General features: G+C 42.5%; 1 protein-coding gene across 9 annotated transcripts in view; it reads left to right on the top strand.

The window, feature by feature from the left end:
* LOC130179264 (receptor-type tyrosine-protein phosphatase mu-like) overlaps positions 1–20,225 on the top strand; it is a 149,780-nt gene that overhangs the window by 65,835 nt on the left and 63,720 nt on the right. For all 9 annotated transcript variants that reach the window (XM_056392138.1, XM_056392145.1, XM_056392144.1 and 6 more), the window contains exons 8-11: positions 10,255–10,563; positions 12,383–12,492; positions 17,171–17,372; positions 18,121–18,223. In XM_056392138.1, coding sequence (XP_056248113.1) covers positions 10,255–10,563; positions 12,383–12,492; positions 17,171–17,372; positions 18,121–18,223 — 724 coding nt within the window. The remainder of the gene's footprint in view (positions 1–10,254; positions 10,564–12,382; positions 12,493–17,170; positions 17,373–18,120; positions 18,224–20,225) is intronic.

Here is a 20,225-nt window from a genome sequence, read left to right as displayed (position 1 = left end):
CCAAGTATTTATTTAAAGCCTCTGATGCGCCAGACGGATGCCAGAGTTACTGTAACAAAACAAATTGATAGCCGGTGTGCTGAACACACATGATGTCCGTTTTGTTCCTCTCTTTGTACGTGCATCAGAAGCTTTAATAAAAATGTTTATTTTTTTAAAACAGGTAGCTTACAGTTGTCTTTTTTGTTGGAATATAAAAACACAATATTCCTCTACAAATGCTAACATGACCAGCTCAGCTAGTTTCACCTAAAACTCTCCCTAGTCTTTCATGAAATGTCTCTTGTCACCATTGCTAACATCCTTGGTAATATCTGGTCCTGTTTAAGGTTCATGGCTGAGAAAGTGTTTTGTTTTTTTTTAAAAACCGTAACTAGTTTCCATGGAATTTAGCTGCTCAATAAGGAAGTGCTTGACATGATGACACATAAATCTGATGGCTCAAATATCAACAAAAAGCATTTTTGTTACCTTCATAGATATAAAATAAAAAATATTGAACATTGACAGAATCCCTCGTGCTAAGGGTTAACAGTAGACAAAGAGGGTAGCTTTGGAAAATGGCTATAGTTTCCTTTAAAGCATTCCTCTCTGAATCGTGTCACTTGCCAAAATACATATGTTTAAAATGCATAAGGATCATGTCGCCGTGTAACCTAAGGAATATTCTAAAGAGAACAAGATACATTAACTATATTATGAAAGCATTGCTTCTGTGCAGATCTCTATTATCCATAAAACCTCTATCTGAACAATGCCATTACTGCCAGGCCTTGAAAAGTTTCTGAATCCCCCACAAACACTAAAAACTAGCATTGTGGTCATAAATAAAAATCCTATAAACTGCACAGTTAACTGTCTTTACTGGGAAATTAACCTTTCATTTCACCATCTGTTCTTTTAAACCTCACAAAGTGGTGAACAATGATCGGAATGATTATCGTAACTTAAAGCCAATTCCTTTTTTCTACCTTTGTTCACCTGTCAAAGAGGGTTTTAAAAAGTACCATCTACACTCATTTATTTTTAATTCGTCCAGAAACCCTTCACATTGATAGACAAGAAAATTGGCCTGACATAAGGACACTTAGGACTCTGTACCACTTGCATAAAGTTTATGAATGTTCTTTTTCACTCTGAAGAACTTGTACCAGGTTTTGGTGCAAGGCCAAATTTCAATTGAGTGAACTTGCGAGACTCTTACGGATGTTGTGAAAGCAAAGGCGTTACTGACCTTTTCGTTCAGGAAGAAATGATTGTTTATATCTTGGTTTATATATACTCAAACTGTCTTTTGCAAATAAAGGAAGAAGAGTAGGAGGGATGCCACATACTTTCTGCGTAAAACATAAATAGGACAGAAATTGTTAGCCTGCTAACCTGGGTAGCTCTATTGGTTTACATTACTTCCAGGTGCACTTACACGTGTCAGTAACTGTGTCCCAATTCCAGGGGGCTGCATTTGAAGACCCGTTGCATCACAGAGGCGCGACTAGGCTGTCCCGTTTCAAAGGCCCCTTCAAATACATCCCTGTGTTCCTGGGCAACGAAGGTGGATCCTTCACGGCCCGACCTATCCCGAGATCCTTTGAGTCTCGGTAATGAAATCAATATGGCAGCAAACAATACAGACAAAAGAGCCCCGGGGATTACGCTTTGAAATGTATGTTCAGCTCAGTTCGACAGCTAACGGTACAACAATTAAAACCAAGGGCCATAAAATCTCAAGTTTTTGTGGAAGGAAAGTTATGTTTTGTCACGTTTGCTAGGCGATAGGAGCCACGCTTTTCGATTGCGGCTATAAGGGCGGGAGCAGCTGGTGACACAGAGCAAAAATCCTCAATCCTTCGTAGACTGCGTCCGCTGAAGGATGCTGTAATTGGGACACGGCAGGTGTATTGCGCTTTGCTAATTCTCGTCTCACCAAGTCTTAACATTTCATTAACAAAGGGAAAGTGACGACCTGTCAGCTATATCTACAGTGTTTTTCCCTCTATCACCTCATGCATGTCTCATCTCAGTGAGATCTAACCCTTAATGATGGTTGCTGCTTTTTTTTTTTTCTCTCAGGCTGAGATGGAGACTATCTGTCTCTCCGGGTGTAAAAGGAAAGGACATTGTTTGCTAGATTTGATGAGTCTAATTAATGCTATTGTTGCCTTGAGCCGTGAATAGAACCTCACCTCTTCACCTCACTATCTCAGAAAACATTGGTCTGGTAGCCACAATAGCTGGCAGTCATGTGACCTATAGGGTTTATATATTGCCCGTGGCACGGTAAATGAAAAGCATTGGTTTGCGGCCCATTGAATTTGTGTGCTTTTGTCAGTCAGAGAAAACAGGCTAGATTGAGTTTGTTGTGTGCAGGAAGGTTATAGGAGGACCACAATAAAAGTCTTTTTTTATTGCAGGCGGTTGGAAGTAGGATGGCGAATTGTGTTCTATGATATTGGCGCCCCAAAAGGCAATTTGTGTTCTTCTCAAGGACACATCCTCAAACAACTGCTGCTGGAAAGGAAAAAGATAGAGAGAGTGAGAAAGACTCTGCATTTATAGCTGTTCCGTTATTATTATTTCCCTCATCTCCATCACTCCATCTATCTGTTCCCCCAAACGCGGAGGAATTGACACTCTGAGAACAGATGCGCACAAAAAGAAAAAAAAAAGAAAAAATTCTCTAGTGACACCAACATAAACTCGGTCTCGACTTATTCCGGAGCTGCCTCTTCAGCTCCTCACAAACAGTTATCACTGAGGTTGTTTGTATCCTCAACTCTTAAGCCTCAGGAGGATGATAAATAGCGGTAGTTTAGTCAGGCTTGGCAAGATCCTTTTTTTCTGCTGTTTTTAAATTTGAACTGAAAAGCTTCTCAAGGTCTTTAAATGTTTCTATTCTCCATGTTTAATTATTCATGGTCTATCTGCTGTAATTTTTGTCACTGATTTTCTCCATCCTTTTGCTGAATTATAGATGTCCCATTCCCCTTGCTAAGGCGTCCAGGAAGCACTCATTCAGTCTGGTTGTATAACTCTAACTCAAGAACATTTCTGCATCTCCCCCTTTAGCTAAAGGACGGGAATGTCAGGCAGGCTGCGATTTATTCCCCATAATTCCCCCATCTAGATAGCTAGATCTTAGACCTCATATATCTCCTAAGTAGGTGGCTCAGAAAACACAGCAGTCATTTCACAAAGTCAAGCGCTTCACTTTGATTTACACTCTAGGTAACACCCTGAGTTGAGTGCGACACATGCAGGTTTTTGGCGACAAATGACAATGCCACGCGGGCCATCTGGGGAGTGTTGAAGTTGAAGAATCACCTTGGTAACCTCCCACTGTTCCTGTAGAGATTGTGTCCCCGTCGGTAAATGAGGGTTTGTGTTCTTCCCGTTTGTAAGCCCTAACCACAGGCACTTTCCCCAGGAACCTGAACGTAAAAGACAAAGCTTGGCCTGACAGTAGCGGCGGTTGTGTGTGTGCGTGCGTGTGTGTGTGTGTGTGTGTGTGTGTGTGGGCGTGTGTGTGTGTTAAGACAGATGGAGGATGAGGGGGTGGGTGGGGAGGGGTCATTCTACCTGTCACTCTGACCCCAATCACCGCACAGCATATTGGTGGAAACGCAATGAAAGATTGATTTAACCAGTTCCACCTCCCCTGCCTCCTGCTCTTCCCATCAACTGGCTGCCCATTTGTTTTCATCTGGTTGGTGGACTTCCCTTCCCGTCACCTTTTGCCCCCTGAGACACACTTGTTATAGGTTTGTTCTTTTAATCCCTGGTCAGTGATAGAAAACACTACCTACTGACATTTTATACTCTGTTATTATCTGTTTATTCCTTCTCCATTTTCTTTTTTCTTTTTTTTTTTATAATGCAACCAACAAGTGCAACTTCTTATGAATGCAACTGCAGGTGCTCGATATTTTCACCTCAAGTGCTTCATGAATGTTTTCCGCAGCGTAGTACTTCTCCACCCCCCACTAAATGCTACAATCATGACGAATAAACTGTAGATCCCCTTTTAACTTTAGTGGGCTCTAATCTACTGCAATGCATAGTATATTACAAAACATGATGCAAGCGAGTGACTATTATTAATTCATGAAATTACCGATTCCGATGCAAATATACAATATATGTGGATTATCAGGCGCGCTAGCCGACGGATTCACAGTGAGTGGCGTGCTTCCGTGCTGTGATACAAAGGCAGAAAGCACTACCTACTCATTTTTGTGTGTTTTAACCCCTCTACCACCCGATTCACACATTCTAGTAAGTCCATATATGAGCGGGCGCTTATTCTCAGTGGTCTCTAAGCAAGACAAAAAATGGGCTGATGAGAAAAGGTGTGAATGCTGGGCCAGTTCAGAGGGGTTAAATATATTACATACAAACACTTGCACATATACATATATACAGTCTTGAGTATTGTCATGCGTTGCCCTCCTGTGCTATTGAAATGTCTTTCGCTCTCCCTTTCTATCCAGTGCTCAATTCAGTTCAGTTCAATTTTATTTTCTATAGTGCCACATCATAAATATATCATCTCAACACGCTTTACAGAGGAAGGTCGAGACCTTACAGTATTATAGAGAGAAGCCCAGCAGTTCCCACCGTGAGCAAACAGTTGGCGACAGTGGAGAGGGAAAAAACTCCCTTTTTTAATAGGGAGCAACAACAAGAACTGGACTCAGAGTGGGCGGCTGTCCGTCTCAACCAGTTGGGAAGAGAGGAGAGAAATGGGGGAGAGAGGATAAAGAGGGGGGGGCAAGGGGGAGGGGGTGACGGAAGAGAGAGAGAGAGAGACCAGTGCTGTGAGAAGGAAGGCATTCACCCATTCATCTCCACTCCTACAGCTTCGGGGCGTTCATCAGACAAGGTGGCAGCCCAGCCCGGTCCAGCACCGGGGCTCATTCTGTGGTTTCAATTCGATCCAGCGTGTTGGAGGGCCCTCCGCCCCTCATCCTCACCGATTGTGGCAGTCCCATTTATCACAGGGCCTATAAAGAAGGACTTGATAGAGTGAGTAGCGACCACCACCATTCAATAAATCCTTGTGATTATCCACGCCTCCAAGGTGTATGGGCAAAGTGCCTGTGTGTGTGTGTGTGTGTGTGTGTGTGTGTGTGTGCGCGTGTCCCGAGCCTGTGGGCATTTGTCTCTGACTTTGTAATGAGTGTAGAGGGTGACGTTGGAACACAAGAGGTCCATGTACAGTGCCTTTTAAGTGCTATCAATTATATCATGTGTACACGCGCCAACCGTATGGCCCGGTTTGACTTGTTGCATTTAATGGCAACAAAAACTTTGGCACTTCCAGTCCACCCCACCCAACCCCCCACCCCTCTGTTGTCTTCGCCTTCTTTCTCCAACGCCCCCCACCCACCCACGCATGACTCCCTCCACCTCTCCCTCTTAACCCCCTCCCTCCTCTCTTTGTCTTCCTCCAGAGGATTGCATAGAGGAGCACTCTAGGAGGGTGATGGAGCTTTGATTGTCGGTTATCAAAAGCTATCATTACAGCTCGCTTCTGTGGGATATGAAAATGATTTCCTAAGTGTAAAACCCATGTCATTACCTCAATGGCCTCAGTGCTATCACTGAGATGTAATAGAAAGAGGCAAACAAATGTGTTCGCCCCCCAGCCCGCCCAGCTCAAACAGGACAGAGGGGAAAACACACAGCAATGCAGAGATAAGTGATGGCAATACCAGGCCTCACTGCCTAGGATGGAACACTTTACATGAAAACTGCCCTCCGACGGGGATTTAATCTTCGCCGTTGTCATGTTGTTTTGGTACCGTCTTCAACAAAGCCGCCTTGTGTGTGACAGGCCTTGGCTGACGTTCTCCGGCGAGGAATCTGACAGTCTACATGCCATCCCATGAAAGTTGAGGCATCTTTCTTTTTTTTTCCTCCTCTCCAAACATCAAGGTTTCTTCCCTCCTCCTTCTCCTCAACTTGAGCGCCGTTTCATCCCGATGAGGCAGCCGCTGGGCTCAGGGGCCACATTGACTCGCTTTCTAATCATTGGGGAAGTAGTCGCCCCCCCACCCCCCCCCCACCCTCCTGGTTCTGTTTGCCGAGCAGGGAGATGGAAGTGCCAGCACCAGTCTTTTCTGTTCTTAATCGATGCGGATCTGATAAAGATCCCGGCTTTCCGAATGACTACGCATAAGACCGTAAACACGCTAGAAAACACACATTGTCCCTCTTATATACACACCCGCACTCGCGCGCCCCACACACTTGTCTCACATTAAAGTGGCTGTGCTCCGGACATGCCCAATTTGGTTCCTTTCATCCAGGACTAATGTCTCGCTCTACCCAGGGGCTAAGTGCACCATTTGAAGCCCCCTCTAGGACAGACGGCTGCAACATGCGGTTGTTTGTTGTTTTTGTTTCACGTTTTGGGAAATTCACACAATCCCTTCAGCCGCGGTGGGGCGCACGCAGGGCCCATTCAAATTAACAAGAGGCAATAATGTGCTGATAATTTCTAAAAACATTATTTAAATGTCATGCTGTAATGACGAAAAAATCACTAATAGTTCAATGTAAATGTCAAATTCAAATTATTCAATTACATCAGCGAGTGTGGGGCAGGTGATAATTTGTCCACCGCTTGGAATACCAATCTGGCTCTGACTGGAGCTCATCTGTGTGCCCTGGCGTAAGATGGACCTCAGTAATTTCCTGCTCCAAGGGATGCTTTCATAGCCATTATTATAACTCTATTCCACTAGAAATATCTGCCATACTGGGGAGATATTAGAGTCATATTTTCAGTACTTTCACCCCAGCGTCGCCCTCGGTGTGTGATCGCTTGTGAGAAGTGTAAAAAAACAAATGGCATGGATTTCAAGCGGTTGCCTTGTTATTCCTTGTTGTGATTTGTGCTTGTGCTTCTGATACTGAGCCTCTTACTTGCTCGGTCAATAAAACACAACAAACAGTCACAGTAGACTGGGGTAATAGGCTCATCTCATCAGCTGTCATTCATGGGCCTATATGAAAATGGCTGCACAGCCTCCCGTCTATGCACAAAGGGATTTTCTAAAGGATACCAGCCATTCGGCGCGACCTGTTCGTTTCAGATTAAGCGGGAGAGGAGGGTACGAGGTGTTTTTTTTGTTTTTCTCTTCTCCTCCTTCTTCAAAGTCAACCATGCCCAGGCATTGAAATGGATGAGGCACCTTGTTGTTCATGCAAACAGATGATGTCATTCTGAGTCATGGGGTACAAGTTGTGATTGGGCGTCTGCCACAGATCCTCACATTTTACTGCCTCCCTCAGACAGCTGGCATTTGCACTACAGGGAGCCAATGGGGCAACAAACAATTAGCCTTTTCTCAACAAAACTCCAGGGAGAGGATATAGAATAGTCATAGGAGCCGTTTATTAAACGGCCAGTATTCCTTTATGTACCCCTGCTATAACTGTGTATACCAGTGAAAATGTGTCTAATGTTCTTAGCACATGCCAATAAAAGACACATTCAAATTTACATATGAATATATGGCTTCCTCTTATTGAATTTTTTTCTTCTTCTTCATTTGGTATGGTCCACTTCGTCCCACAATCCCATTTTCCCCAAGTGCTTCCCCATTCTTGTTGGCGTCTCTCCATTGGCCAGCATTAGGGTGCAGCGGACCTGTGGATCTGTGGATCTGCGATGCTCCACAAAGATGGGAGTGTGACATTCTCCTTGAACGCTTCTCCAGAAATGAGACTTCCCTCCCGGCTGCCCGTGCACGTCTGCTTGAGATTCACACTTTGGTGCATTTGTCACTTTGAGAGCATCTGGTTTAATTTGATTTCTTTGCCTGGCCACCCTACAATTCTCTGTGCTTTTAGTGTAACCGTTGCCTACTGAGTGCGGCCAACAGATAGTTCCGCAAATAAAGGGGTTTAAACTTCTATTTTCTGGATGGCTTTCCCAACATTGCAACCGATTTGAAAAGGCCTGTTTGCCTTCGCCGATTTCTGCCCAGTTCTGTCTTAGATTCTCTCTCTTTTTTTGGGTCTTATCCAATTTGTTTCAAATGGTGGACCACTTTTTGTTTCAATTTTCACATTTATCTACATAGTTTAGCAAGTACGACCGAGCCGCAACACTTATTGTCTGTGAGCACTTGCTCTAAATGTTTGATTTTACAGCTAATCCCTTTGAAGGCAGATGTCTTGCATACCAGTCTCCACCAAAGATGAACAAATCTTTCAAATTTTAAGAATCGGAGAAGGTCAGTACTGCAGGAGCCTCTTTTATCAAAGATGACAAACAGATTCAAAGAAGTACTCCAACACAGCATTTCAGAGAAAAAAACACTTTCTGCTGGCCATAACAGCTCTATAACCTCTCAATCAGTCAAAAAATGACACATTTTCTTTAGCCATTGTGTACATTTCTGTAAAAGCTGATTGATGTACGTGGTCAGTCAAGGATTTTTAGTGATTTGTTGCACTCTGCTTAGACCTATAGTGACAAATCCTTCTTAAACAGAAGCTAAAAGCTGTTTCTCCATTTTTCACTGTATTTTATCATTTGTAGACTTTTGTGTATGCTTCATGTAGTGTACGCTGCACACTGCTATCCCTTCCCCCATCTGTCTTCAACAGCTCTTCCCCTGTTTCTCTCAGGCCCTTATAATGCTGTTTCATCTGCTCTATGAAAGCGCAGGAGATATCGCATCCGTTGTTTCTCCTTGTGAAATCTAAGCGTTCCATCTTTCATTCAACTAGCAGGTCGCCTTTTTTTCTCTTTCTTTCTCTCACAGTTATTTCTTCTCACATTATCCCTCCTAACTTGCACAAGCTTCTGTCGTATGTCACATGTCATGACCCAATTTCCTGAAATCTATTCATTTCTGTCTTGTAGCATCTCTGTAGCACGACGCAGGGTTTTTTTTTTTTTATCTCATATCCCCCGAAAGTTAATTTGGAAGGATTCTCAACAGATCTTGATCATTTGACCGTCATGTGTCAGTAGGTATCCACTGGACACAGGAACATGACAAAAAGAATTTAGGGGCATCACATTAGTAGTTCGCCAACAGTGTTGTTTGCAGATTTGTGCTTGTTTGTCATGTCCTCTGCGCAGTCTGTAGAAATGAACAGCATGCTGCCCCCCCCCCCCCCCCCCCCCCCCCCCCCCCCCATGCACCTCCAGAATGTTAAACATGGCTGCCGTGGCTGCCTCTGAATTGCTGGACTGTGTCTCCTGGGGAACGGGGAAATTGAGCCCTGGCTCTTCCTAATAGGTGGTAAAGTGTTAAGTTCCAGAGAAATGGACTGCGAATTTAACCTGGAATGGAAATTGATCCCATTACCTTGTGCTTGGGCTGCTTTCCTCCCGTAGGAAAGGAAGAGAGAGAGAGAGAGAGAGAGAGAGAGAGAGAGACAGAGTGAGAGAGAGTGAGAGCAAGAGGGGAAATAGACGGGGTGGTGGGAGGGGGGGGCAGAGAGAGAAGCGATGAGGTGAAAAAGAGAGAGCGGGAAATAGAAAATGGGAAAGCCACAGAAAAAGAGATGGACAGAGAGAGGAAATGGAGAAGAGGAACGGAGAGAAAAGACACGGAGGGAGAGGAGGTAGAAGGAAGGAAGGAAGGAAGGGAGAGAAAATGGAGAAAGTAAAAGAGAAAAGGCGAGGAGACACAGTGTATGCGATTAGAGGTGATAGGATGGCAGTGGGGGTTGTGTCCTGCCCCGGATTGACGGGCTGGCTGACTCTGTATCAGTGTGGTGCTAATAGCTGACCGCCACTGGGCGAGATGGAAAAGAGAGAGGGAAAAGGCAGAGGACAAGGTAGAAGGAGCGGAGGAACGGCACGCTCTGAAGGGATGATACACCTCCTGCTGAGGGTTTCCACCAACAGACCTGTGGTGTTTTGGTGTGTGCAGCTGCTGTGAGACCTAGTTAGCAACGGTGATGGGATGTGGTGGCAATGCTCAGTATCAGGCTGTGGCTTTGAAATTTTAAAAATATTTTTCTGGGAATAAGAACTCCAAACAGAGGAAATAGTATTTCGGTATGAATAAAAGTATTGACCGGTTCTCAAGTGTTATGAAAAATCTGCTAGAAGATTTTTTTTTTTCTTTTTTGACCTTAAGGAACACCACCATCTCTGTGCCCTGGCATAGACCTCTGTCATTTCCTTGATTTTATTGAAACTATCTTGTACTTGCTGCCATTTCTTATGGCCTAATTGATTATCCTGATGCATGCTCACACTCCGCTCTTTGTCCATCCCGCCAGAGCCCATGCACGGCCCACGAAGGCTGGAAGTTGTGGACATCCAGTCCAAGCAGGTGACGGTGCGCTGGGAGCCTCTGGGCTACAACGTGACCCGTTGCCACAGCTACAACCTGACCGTCCAGTACCGCTCCAGGGTGGCCGGCAAGGAGGAGACCCGCGAGGAGGTGTGTTATGACACCCAGAGCCGCGATCCTCAGCACACCATCCACAACTTGACGCCCTTCACCAACCTCAGTGTCAAGCTGGTGCTGCGCAATCCGGAGGGGGTCAAGGAGAGCACCAAGCTCGAGGTTCAGACTGATGAGGACGGTAAGAGTGATGGAGGGCTACTTTGTGCACAGCTCATGGAAACAGAACACAAAGCACAGATACAATAAATGAGAAAGTGAAACACAACCACCACTCAACCCAACATTCAAATAACTGAACGTTACCTAAACCAAAAGGCCTGTGATTCTCTAACATAAATTTGGTGACACTTTGTTTTAACCTGCACAAGCAGTTTATAAACAACTATAAATCATCCATTACTGGTCAATTCGTGATTGATTACGTATTAAACATACCGTAGTTGTAAGTATAGAGTTTTCAACACATTTATAAACCCACCTGTGAAGGATTTATACATGTTCATAAACAATTATAAATGTTTTGAAGCTTACTTATTCATCTGTTTAATTATACATGATTACAGCTGTTAGATTGCTTTTTTATCAAACATTGATTGCTTAGTCACCAGTTATGGGATGGTGGGAGTCCTAATTGTTGACAAATGCATCAATAAACACTTGACAAATGTAATTATATTTAATTAAAACTCAATTATAATGTGTTATTAACCATTTATTAAGCGTTAAGTGTTCAGTTCAGTAAGGCGATATCAAGCTCATTGAAATATGTATCAATGACCAGTAATAATGTTGCGTTGCTAATATCAGTTAACATGAAGCCTGTGTAAAAACAACCCATTTTTATTAGGAAATTTCTAACGTGTAGTTCTGAGTGTAAGATTCTCACCTGATCACAAACAGCTTGCACTCAGGACAAGTTTGGGATTTTCCAAATATTTTTCCGGAGAGCACAGAAGTCAGACAGCAAGCCTCTGTGTTGTATCGTTGTTTCACCTCCTCCAAAGATGAAAGATCTTGTGTGTTGCCTCAGCAGACACAGGAAATGAACTCTATAGAAGTCTCAAGGAACCCCCGGCCGCCAGATAACAAACAGGCTCAGCTGACGAAAAGAGAGTCTTGTCATGTCTGGCTCAGATATCTCTGGTTGGAAACTTGAAAGTGGCAACTGTTTCTCAATGTCTGACTGCTGTGTGTTTCTGTGTGTGTGTGTGTGTGTGTGTGTGTGTGTGTGTGTGTGTGTGTGTGTGTGTGTGTGTGTGTGTGTGTGTGTGTGTGTGTGTGTGTGTGGGGATCTGTGTGTTCAGGATCCCATGGGAAAAAGTGAACAGACAGGGTGTAGCTGTAGTTGCATTCTTGAAGATAACTCTTGGAGAAAAAAAAAAAAAAAAAAAGACATCTCTACATCATTCTGTTTCACTTACAGAATGAAAGCAATTCGCATGAGGGGTTAAAGGACCAGATCTCTGTGGCAGCGTCTCAGTACAAGTAAACATTGTGGAAAGATTAAGATTCGCACTATTCCCATGGGGGGTTTGCCAGTTCATCTTTGTAACACATTTTTTGATCCGTGTGAAACGTGTTCAGTTTTGCTGTAAAACACGTTTCACATTGTGTTTTTAGTAACGATGGCTTCAAATAATCTCACACATTCCTATTATGATGTGTTTCACTTTGGCTCATGGCCATTTGTGTACTGCAGGTCCTTGAAAAGCTATTTTATTGATTGTTTTATGCACATCAGCATGAGGTGCAGGGCTGGGTAAATCATGATAGAAAAGACCAAAGCTTCTAAGTCGGAAAGGCTTTCATCCAATTTGTATTGACAACATTTTGACTCGACAAACAACAGATGGAAAAGAAAATATTTCAAAAAAATAAGTATCAAGGACGTCGTACTGTTTAGACTTTTTACTTTTTCTACATTGGAAGTCACCGCACTCCTACCAGTTGTTTTTTTTTTTGAGAAACAAATGTGTCTGTGATCATTTTTCCCACAGTGCCAGGTGCTGTTCCTCTGGACTCCATTCAGGGCAGCGCCTACGAGGAGAAGATCATCCTGAAGTGGAGAGAACCAGCACAGACTTACGGGATCATCACTCAGTACGAGGTACACAAGACCGAGCGTTAGCAAAAATTTAGTTAGGGATATTGATCGACCCCTTTTTGGGTCGTAAACAGACTTACTTCTGACATTCAAGCTGTTTTTTTTCTTTTTTTTTTTTCTTCTGCGTGCATTTCTTTGAGTCCTGTTCTCTACAGCTGAGATTGGAGAGTAGTTGTGTAGAGCTGCTTGAAAAAATCTTCAAATGGATTTGTTTATCGTGTGAGTCACTTTGTTTTCTTGAGCTAAGGCTTGGGAATCTGCTAGTTTATGGACAGCACACACAACAAAGGAGTATGATAAAATGAGATTATGAGTTAAGTCAGAATTCCTCCAGTATCTACATGTGGTTGGAAACATCTTCGTTGTTTCCATGCTTAGGTTCACCTCAGGTTTAACAAGGTTTGCGATCTTCCTAGGTTATTCCTGTGCAGCCCTTCAACATTAAATATAAACCATAAAATATATCATCCTGGTATACAAATACATTGCACCGGGAGGTTTCTACGTAGGTTAAAGGTGAGTGAACTGAGCAGACAGCAGAATTCAGCAGGTTGGGGTTAACAAGTTATTATGTTAGTCTTTGCACTGTGTTGCTCCACAAAGTAGCATCAGAAGTTCATTGTGTCTTTGTCATTATAGCAAGGTTCTTTTTTCCCTTTTTGCTTTAATATTTTTAGTCAGGCTCTATGGCTCTAGGGAAGGTAATGTCCCGGTCGGTCGGTCGGTCGGTCGGTCAGTCCACCACATTCATACCTCCCTCAGGATGAATTGTGATAAATTTGTTGATTTCCTCACTTTTCCTCCAGCACCATCAAGTCCAGTTCTCTGGTTTATGACTAAATACTAACGACCTTCCCATCAGCCTCAGTCGTGCTTTGGGTTTCCCGCTAATTAGCGAACACTAGCATGCTGACATGCTAAGCTAACACAGCGAACACGGTAAACATTATACCTGCTGTTAAACATCATCATGTTTTTAACACTGTCATTGTCGCTGTGCCTGAGTACAGCCTCACGGAGCTGCTAGCATGGCTGTATGTAGTGTTCTCACTCTGCATCAGTGACGATGTTTCAGTATCTTCTTACTTTTAATGATATCTCTGTAATCTGTGTTAAACATTCACAGGCTTTAATTAGACCGATCACATTAATTATTAAGTTTGGTTTGTAAAACAGCTCAAACCTGAATCAGTTTGTCGATCCACTCGGGTCAGCTGCAAGTATGTTTCACAGTTTTTCAGCATTTTTTTTCAGAAAAGAATCAACTGCAAGCTGCTGTCATCCTCTGTCCTTTGACTCATGCGCGACCTCTAAAAAAAAAAAAAAAAACCCAAAAAACCACCCCATAATCTCTGAAACACACATCGAACACATATCACGATTCAGCACCAAGCAAATGTTGACATAAGGCTCCGCACAGCCCCTGGCAGCCTTGTCTGGGAGCTGGGAGTCTTCAGTAATAGAAACAGTCTACACACACACACACACACACACACACACACACACACACACACACACACACACACACACACACACACGATGTATATACACATTGATCTTAACCGTCTTAAGGTGGAAGTAATCCTCCAGCCTTTCCCACAGATTGATTCTCTTCTGTTGATTCTCCCTCTTGTCACCGTTTGCTCACGCTTGGTATTTTGAGTAGGTTAGCCATCATTGACGGGGCTGCTTCTCATACAAGGTGAGCAGATTGAATAGTAAAAGCAACGCAAACGTTGCTCCATCCGCTGCTGTGACATCAAGTGACTGAAGGTGAATGAAAGATGAAATAGATATTCTCTCGGCGGCACAGAGACATCTCAATCAAAGCGGGAGCGGCTGAAGTCGGGATCATAATACGGTCCTGTTTATTCAGGCGTGTGTAGTGCAGTGTTGTGTCCTGTGCACGGCTCTGTGGCACTTAGAGGTGCAGGAAAACAGTGCCCATAAAAATGGTAGGTTTAGCGCCCACTTAATCACTTTTAGAGCAACATGTTTTAGTTGTTGATCTTTTTAAAATTTCATGGAACATGTAAAAGCATTCAGGGCAAATGGCGTTGTTTGCATTGCCGCTTTGTCAGGTTCACTCATATTTATGTTGAGGCAAATGTGGTTCACTTTAAAATACCCACCTCGGGGTGTTATATTCACGTGCTGCAGCAATTACTTCTCTCTGTCTAGAAAGCTGTAACAGTATACTAATGCGTTTAGTTAGAATAAGCAATAAGTCACTGACTTCTTGGTGTTTTCGGGTTTTAGTATGCGGTAAAGCATCGTTATAGATTTCCTCTAGAATCACAGCTTTTATTTTAGAGTAAGATAGGATATTAATATTCACATCGCCCTGTCTTAAACAGAGTGACAGATGAGGAAAATCTAGCGAGCCAGCAGCTCGCTCCAGGTGTCTCCCCCCTCACACCGCCACAGTCTGACTCTCCGGTTTAAGCAAGTAACCCACCATGTATTCTGGTGGGATTCCCCAGACGTTGCTTCTTATAAGTCAGGACGTTGCTTTGAATTGACATTATCAAAGGACTCCAAGTGAAATACGTCTGACAAGGCCTGATATCAAAGAGATTTCTGCTCCATTCCTTTTTGACCGAGCTCTGCGAATGCCATTTAACTGACAAGTTTTCAGACAGACATGAGCCAGCAGCTTTGAAGCTATACAGCAGATCTTCCATCTATTTCCTGTTCATCAGCTGTGTTTAGCAATACAAATTAATTCTGAAGTAGCATTTCTTGTTTATTGAATAAAAGCATCTCTTTTTTTTTTTTTAGGAACATAGGCAGTATTATTAAAAATAGACTGCTTTTTTCAGAAAACCAAAAGTACTATTAGGTTAGACTTATTTCCCTTAAAAGCGGCCTTTTTAAATCACTTGAATTTAGATCAATATTTACTGTAGGTCTGCCTAAGAAGGTTAAAACCTTTCTGTAAATAAAGATGGTTGGGTTTTCTGTTCCACTGTACGCTCCATATGTTATAACAGGAGAACAGTATACAGCATCTTTACTCAAGTTATTTTTTTTTTTCATTCTTCATTATATCGCAGGTAAAGTTGTAGGAGATTATACAGGCATTTATATTTTATGAACACTTCACTGACATTTACAGAAAAATGTAAAGCAGCGTGATATAAAAAAGCTTAATACTTCAGGTGCAGTAATAGTTACAAGCAAGCTCCAAATTAATTTGCTCAAATGTTCGCTATTATTTTTCCCGTCAGTTCCATTATAATTGTAAAAGCCTGTCCATGTGCCCAGTTCTGACAAGTCATTTCCAGTTCCTGTCTCTGAAATGTTATGATATAGGATTTGGCATCACAGACTCATTTCACATACAAAGACTAAATGAGAAGGCCTTGAAGCATTTCAAAAGTTGATGGACACAAATTATGTAGTACTCCAAACTCCCTTTGTGTTCCCTAATTGGAATTATAATGGAGGTTTTCCTGTATGAGCAGAGGCATTTTCTTAAAGTGGGACTTTAGAGTTATTCAAAATGGATATCAGCAAAAACACTCACCTTAATGCTTCCCTCCAGAGCTCCCTGTGTTTATTAATGGAGAAGGAATACATTAAGAGAATTTCCTCTCTCCTTGAAACCCACAACCTTGCATCAGCTTTGGTTGAAAAATGGGTACCTGTGCTTTTACAGATGGATCTAACCACAGCTAGACAGTCCCACTCCATAGTGTTTTTGCATCTCACTAATTTTGGAAATGCCTGGTTGACATAAAGTCACATGCTCCCACATAAAGGGAGAAAGAGGGAACAAATGACTTGGATATTGCTCTGTGGCATTTGCCTCGGCTGGGTTGTACAGAGGAGATAGTTTGCTAATGTTTCAGCTTCTATGTAGCTATCTATCTACAGATACTGCAACTGTGCCTTTTATAAAGTTTATATACCACATTCCTTTTGCCAGTTACATTCAGGGGGAAGTGTGGCAGCTTCCAGCATTATGTTTGTTGAGAAAGTACAGTGTTTTGTAGGGATCGAAATCCTACGGACATCATGGGGAAATCGTGGGGTTGGACAGTGGGTGTACAAACCACAGCACTTTGTCCAAACAACACACAGGACTCTTGATGTCAATGTTTCTTCTGGTGAAAGTTCAGTTAAATGTTTGTAAAGTAAAATGACATGCCTCATGCTCCAAGTAGCTGTGGACGTTTTCTATCTTAAAATGAAATCAAATGATTTTGTTTCTAATGTTTTTTTTAATTTAATTTTGTTGATTGTAATTTGCTCCCTTGTGTGAAGCTCACCAGGTTTTGAAATACACTCTATAAAAACATTATTATTATATTGGTAGTGTAAGACACAAGATTATTATGGCGTGCGAGATAGCCATTTTGCCCTAGCCTTAATCATGTGCTGTGATTGTCTAAATATAACCATAAAAACTTTAATTATGTTTTAGTTGCTATGAGCAGATGTTATTTTTAGTCAGTGAACATTCTGCAGATAGATTGACAATCATGTTAATTAACATTTCCTTATTATTTTGATTATAAACATAATTTGACCAGCATTTGTTTCCTGTGTATTTGCTGTTGCAAATTAGGGTACCACTTTTTCATTGTATGAATACAAATCCTCCTCAGCAGAAGAGAGAGCTAAACTTGGGCGTACCAGAGGCCACTATCAGAATATTCATTTCTCTCGCTCCTAGATCTCCTACAAGGCGGTGAGCTCCTTTGACCCTGAGCTGGACCTCTCCAACCAGAGTGGGAAGGTAGTGAAGCTGGGTAACGAGACCACCCACATGTTCACAGGCCTCTACCCGGGCTCCACGTACTCCTTCACCCTGCGCGCTAGCACAGCCAAGGGCTACGGCCCCCCTGTCATCACCCAGTTCACCACCAAGATTTCAGGTCAGCAAGGTCAACAGCATGGACAGTTAGTGTGTGGATGATATTGAATAAGTAGTGTACAAGTAAGTAGTTCTTTATGTCCAAATGTGTGAATGAAACGTGTTTACGCAGTTGTTTTACTTTACTGATATCTTTCTTTTGTTCCAAAGGGTGGAAGCTAGCTTTTGTTATCCAACACATGAAATGAACAAACAGAAACTTTGTGCATATACTGATCCACTTATATATGAGCTCAGCTCTGTGTTTTTGTAAATTGTGGTTTTTGCTCTGGCTATTACATTAGATTTAGCAGAATTCCCTGATTGGTCATAGACATAATGCTTTTAGTTTCCATAAACCATGGCTGGTTGTATATAATAAAAAAACTGGGATTGATTTTGAAGATGACCATGAGGCAAGTCTGCAATTTTTCTTACTCTGTACAGTTTTTCTTCTGATGTGTGTTCACCACTTTGAAGACTTTCTTTCAGCCAGACACTGCGAATACTTTTGTGACAGCAGCTAATATTTCTCTGCTCTGTTTTTGTTACACTTAATGATTAAATTATGTTGGTACAAAGGCAAAAAAAAAAAGTGCTCTATGTAAAAGTGAGAAAACTGGGTTTGCTTTCTTTCTATTTATTGCCGAGATGAATGAGTCACAAGGAAAGACGAATGATGAAACTTGATGCTGACTGAAACTGAACTGTGCTAACTTTTTTCGGTGCAGTGTCGACAAAACCCCTCTTATGTTTGGTTTCTTCCTCAGCTCCCTCCATGCCGGCATACGACCAGGAGACCTCTCTGAACCAAACAGACAGCACCGTCACGGTGCTGCTGAAACCTGCCCAGAGCAGAGGTGCACCAGTGAGGTAGGCTTTCACAATAAGTACACACACACACACACACACACACACACACACACACACACACACACACACACACACACACACAGAGCACAGACTAAAAACAACAAAACCGTGAATTAAAACACCAGGAACCGCCATCAGCAACAAAAAATTATCAAAGAGCTTGTGTTTATCAATACCCCACCGTGAAGGAAAGTTGCAAGGGAATTCAGTACCTTACCGTATGTATCTCATTTTCTGAGCTTTATTTGTTTGTGGATTTTGATCCTGTGAAAAAGAAGTGTAGCCCTTTGAAGATGAGAACAAAGCTGCGGTGCAGCCAAGGCTAGCTTCAGGATCTCTTGCCTTTACGTGTCTTTTATGTGCGAGGCTGCCCACCCCGATCCACCACGGGCTTTCTGGGGGAGCGGGGGAATCGTGCCTGCCTGATGCTGCATTTATTAGTCATTATTAGGGAAGCAGTACAGCTGTTCTGTTTAAATGCCAAGTTGTTGAGCAAAAGTCATCATTTTGGTTTGCTCAAGGCCGCTTTGGGCTTCTGGCAGGAATTCTGCTGGTTTGATCATCTTTTTGTTCATCAGTATCAGTTGTTGAGCTGTACTACCGTTCAGTTCATGCAGTATTAACGGTCTTTCAGTAAGTGTTTTTTTTGTTTGTTTTTCTGTTTGTTTTCTTTTTTTAATTAAATTGTTGCGATGACAGTATGATTGCTGTTAAAGCAAGTTACAATATGAGGAATAAGGTAAAGAAAAAGTGCTTAAATTTCTTGACAATTCAAGTTTATCTTAAATCCTTAATCTCATCTGTTCTTGCCTAATAATGCTTCCCAACATTGGTTGACAGTGTGATGTTCTGGAGTTTACATTTCTACACCTTTCTAAAGGAATAGTTTTGCATTTGAGCTTGTTAGCTTCCTCGATAAGAGTTAGATGAGAAGATTGACGCCACACTCATGTTTTCATTAGATATGAAGCTACGATCGGGAGACCATTAGCTTAGCTTAGCATTAAGGCTGGGGGGAAACAGCTAGCCCAGCTCTGTCCAAACATCCACCTGTCAGCACTAATGGTAGAACGTGTTAATTTGTTATTTTTATGGGTACTGGTTGACAGATGTAGCGTCATATGATTTGGCATTGAGATTCTTAGCTCTTCTGCAAATACACACATTTCCCCAAATGTTAAAACCACTCCATGAAATTACTTTTCTTTAGTTCGGCGGAACAGAGAAAAAGCTTTTGAGGTGCATTAATGTGCTTCTTGCTCGGCCGGGTTGCCCCATCAAATAAAACAAACTATTGCAGTGGGAAGCCAGTGAGGGAGCGTGTCCATGAGAGCAGCTCTTGCAGCTCCCACTTGTAGGTTTCACTGGGATTCGTCTGTGTAACTCCTTCATACAGTAGCTCCATGGTTGCAGGTTAGAAGAAGAACTGTCAACTTAATTTACATCTGAGGAGACAAGTGCCTTTCTACATCCTTTCTAGGCCAGCAGTGGGAGTTAGCGGTGCGTACTGAATTGGCCATTCCAATATGTAAAAAAGGTCTATTTTATGAGTTGTTTTATTACCAGTTTATGTTCTTGGCCTATGACAGCTTGTGCTCTCAGAAACCGGGACCCTGAGAGAGTGGGTTAACTTCTTCATATGAGGAGTGATAAACACTTGTTCTTGCTGTAAAACTCAATTTTACACTATCAACTCATCTGAGTCCTTTAAAGATTACAGCCTGGAGATCTTTAGTCAGGCTTGTCAGCTCATGTTTACTATATGTGCGGCTGCCCAGATTAATGCCCCAGCGCCAAAGCGGAGAGGCCTGAGCAAGAAAGACAGCGTGTTCGGTTTTTAATCTTCTCGCAGGTACAATTCAGAAGGCCTTACTCAGCCTGCCATTCTTTTAGTGGGCTAATTACAAACCCTTAATTATAATTAACAGAGTGCCGTGAATCAGAGCTTCCATTAATTAGCATGCTGGGCTCCTCTTTTGTTTATTGTTGGAAAGCATACTCA

Source organism: Seriola aureovittata, chromosome 12 (assembly GCF_021018895.1).
Source record: "Seriola aureovittata isolate HTS-2021-v1 ecotype China chromosome 12, ASM2101889v1, whole genome shotgun sequence".
NCBI classification, from domain to species: Eukaryota; Metazoa; Chordata; class Actinopteri; order Carangiformes; family Carangidae; genus Seriola; species Seriola aureovittata.
Note: the sequence above shows the minus strand (reverse complement) of the source record. Positions and strands in the feature narration are given on the sequence as shown.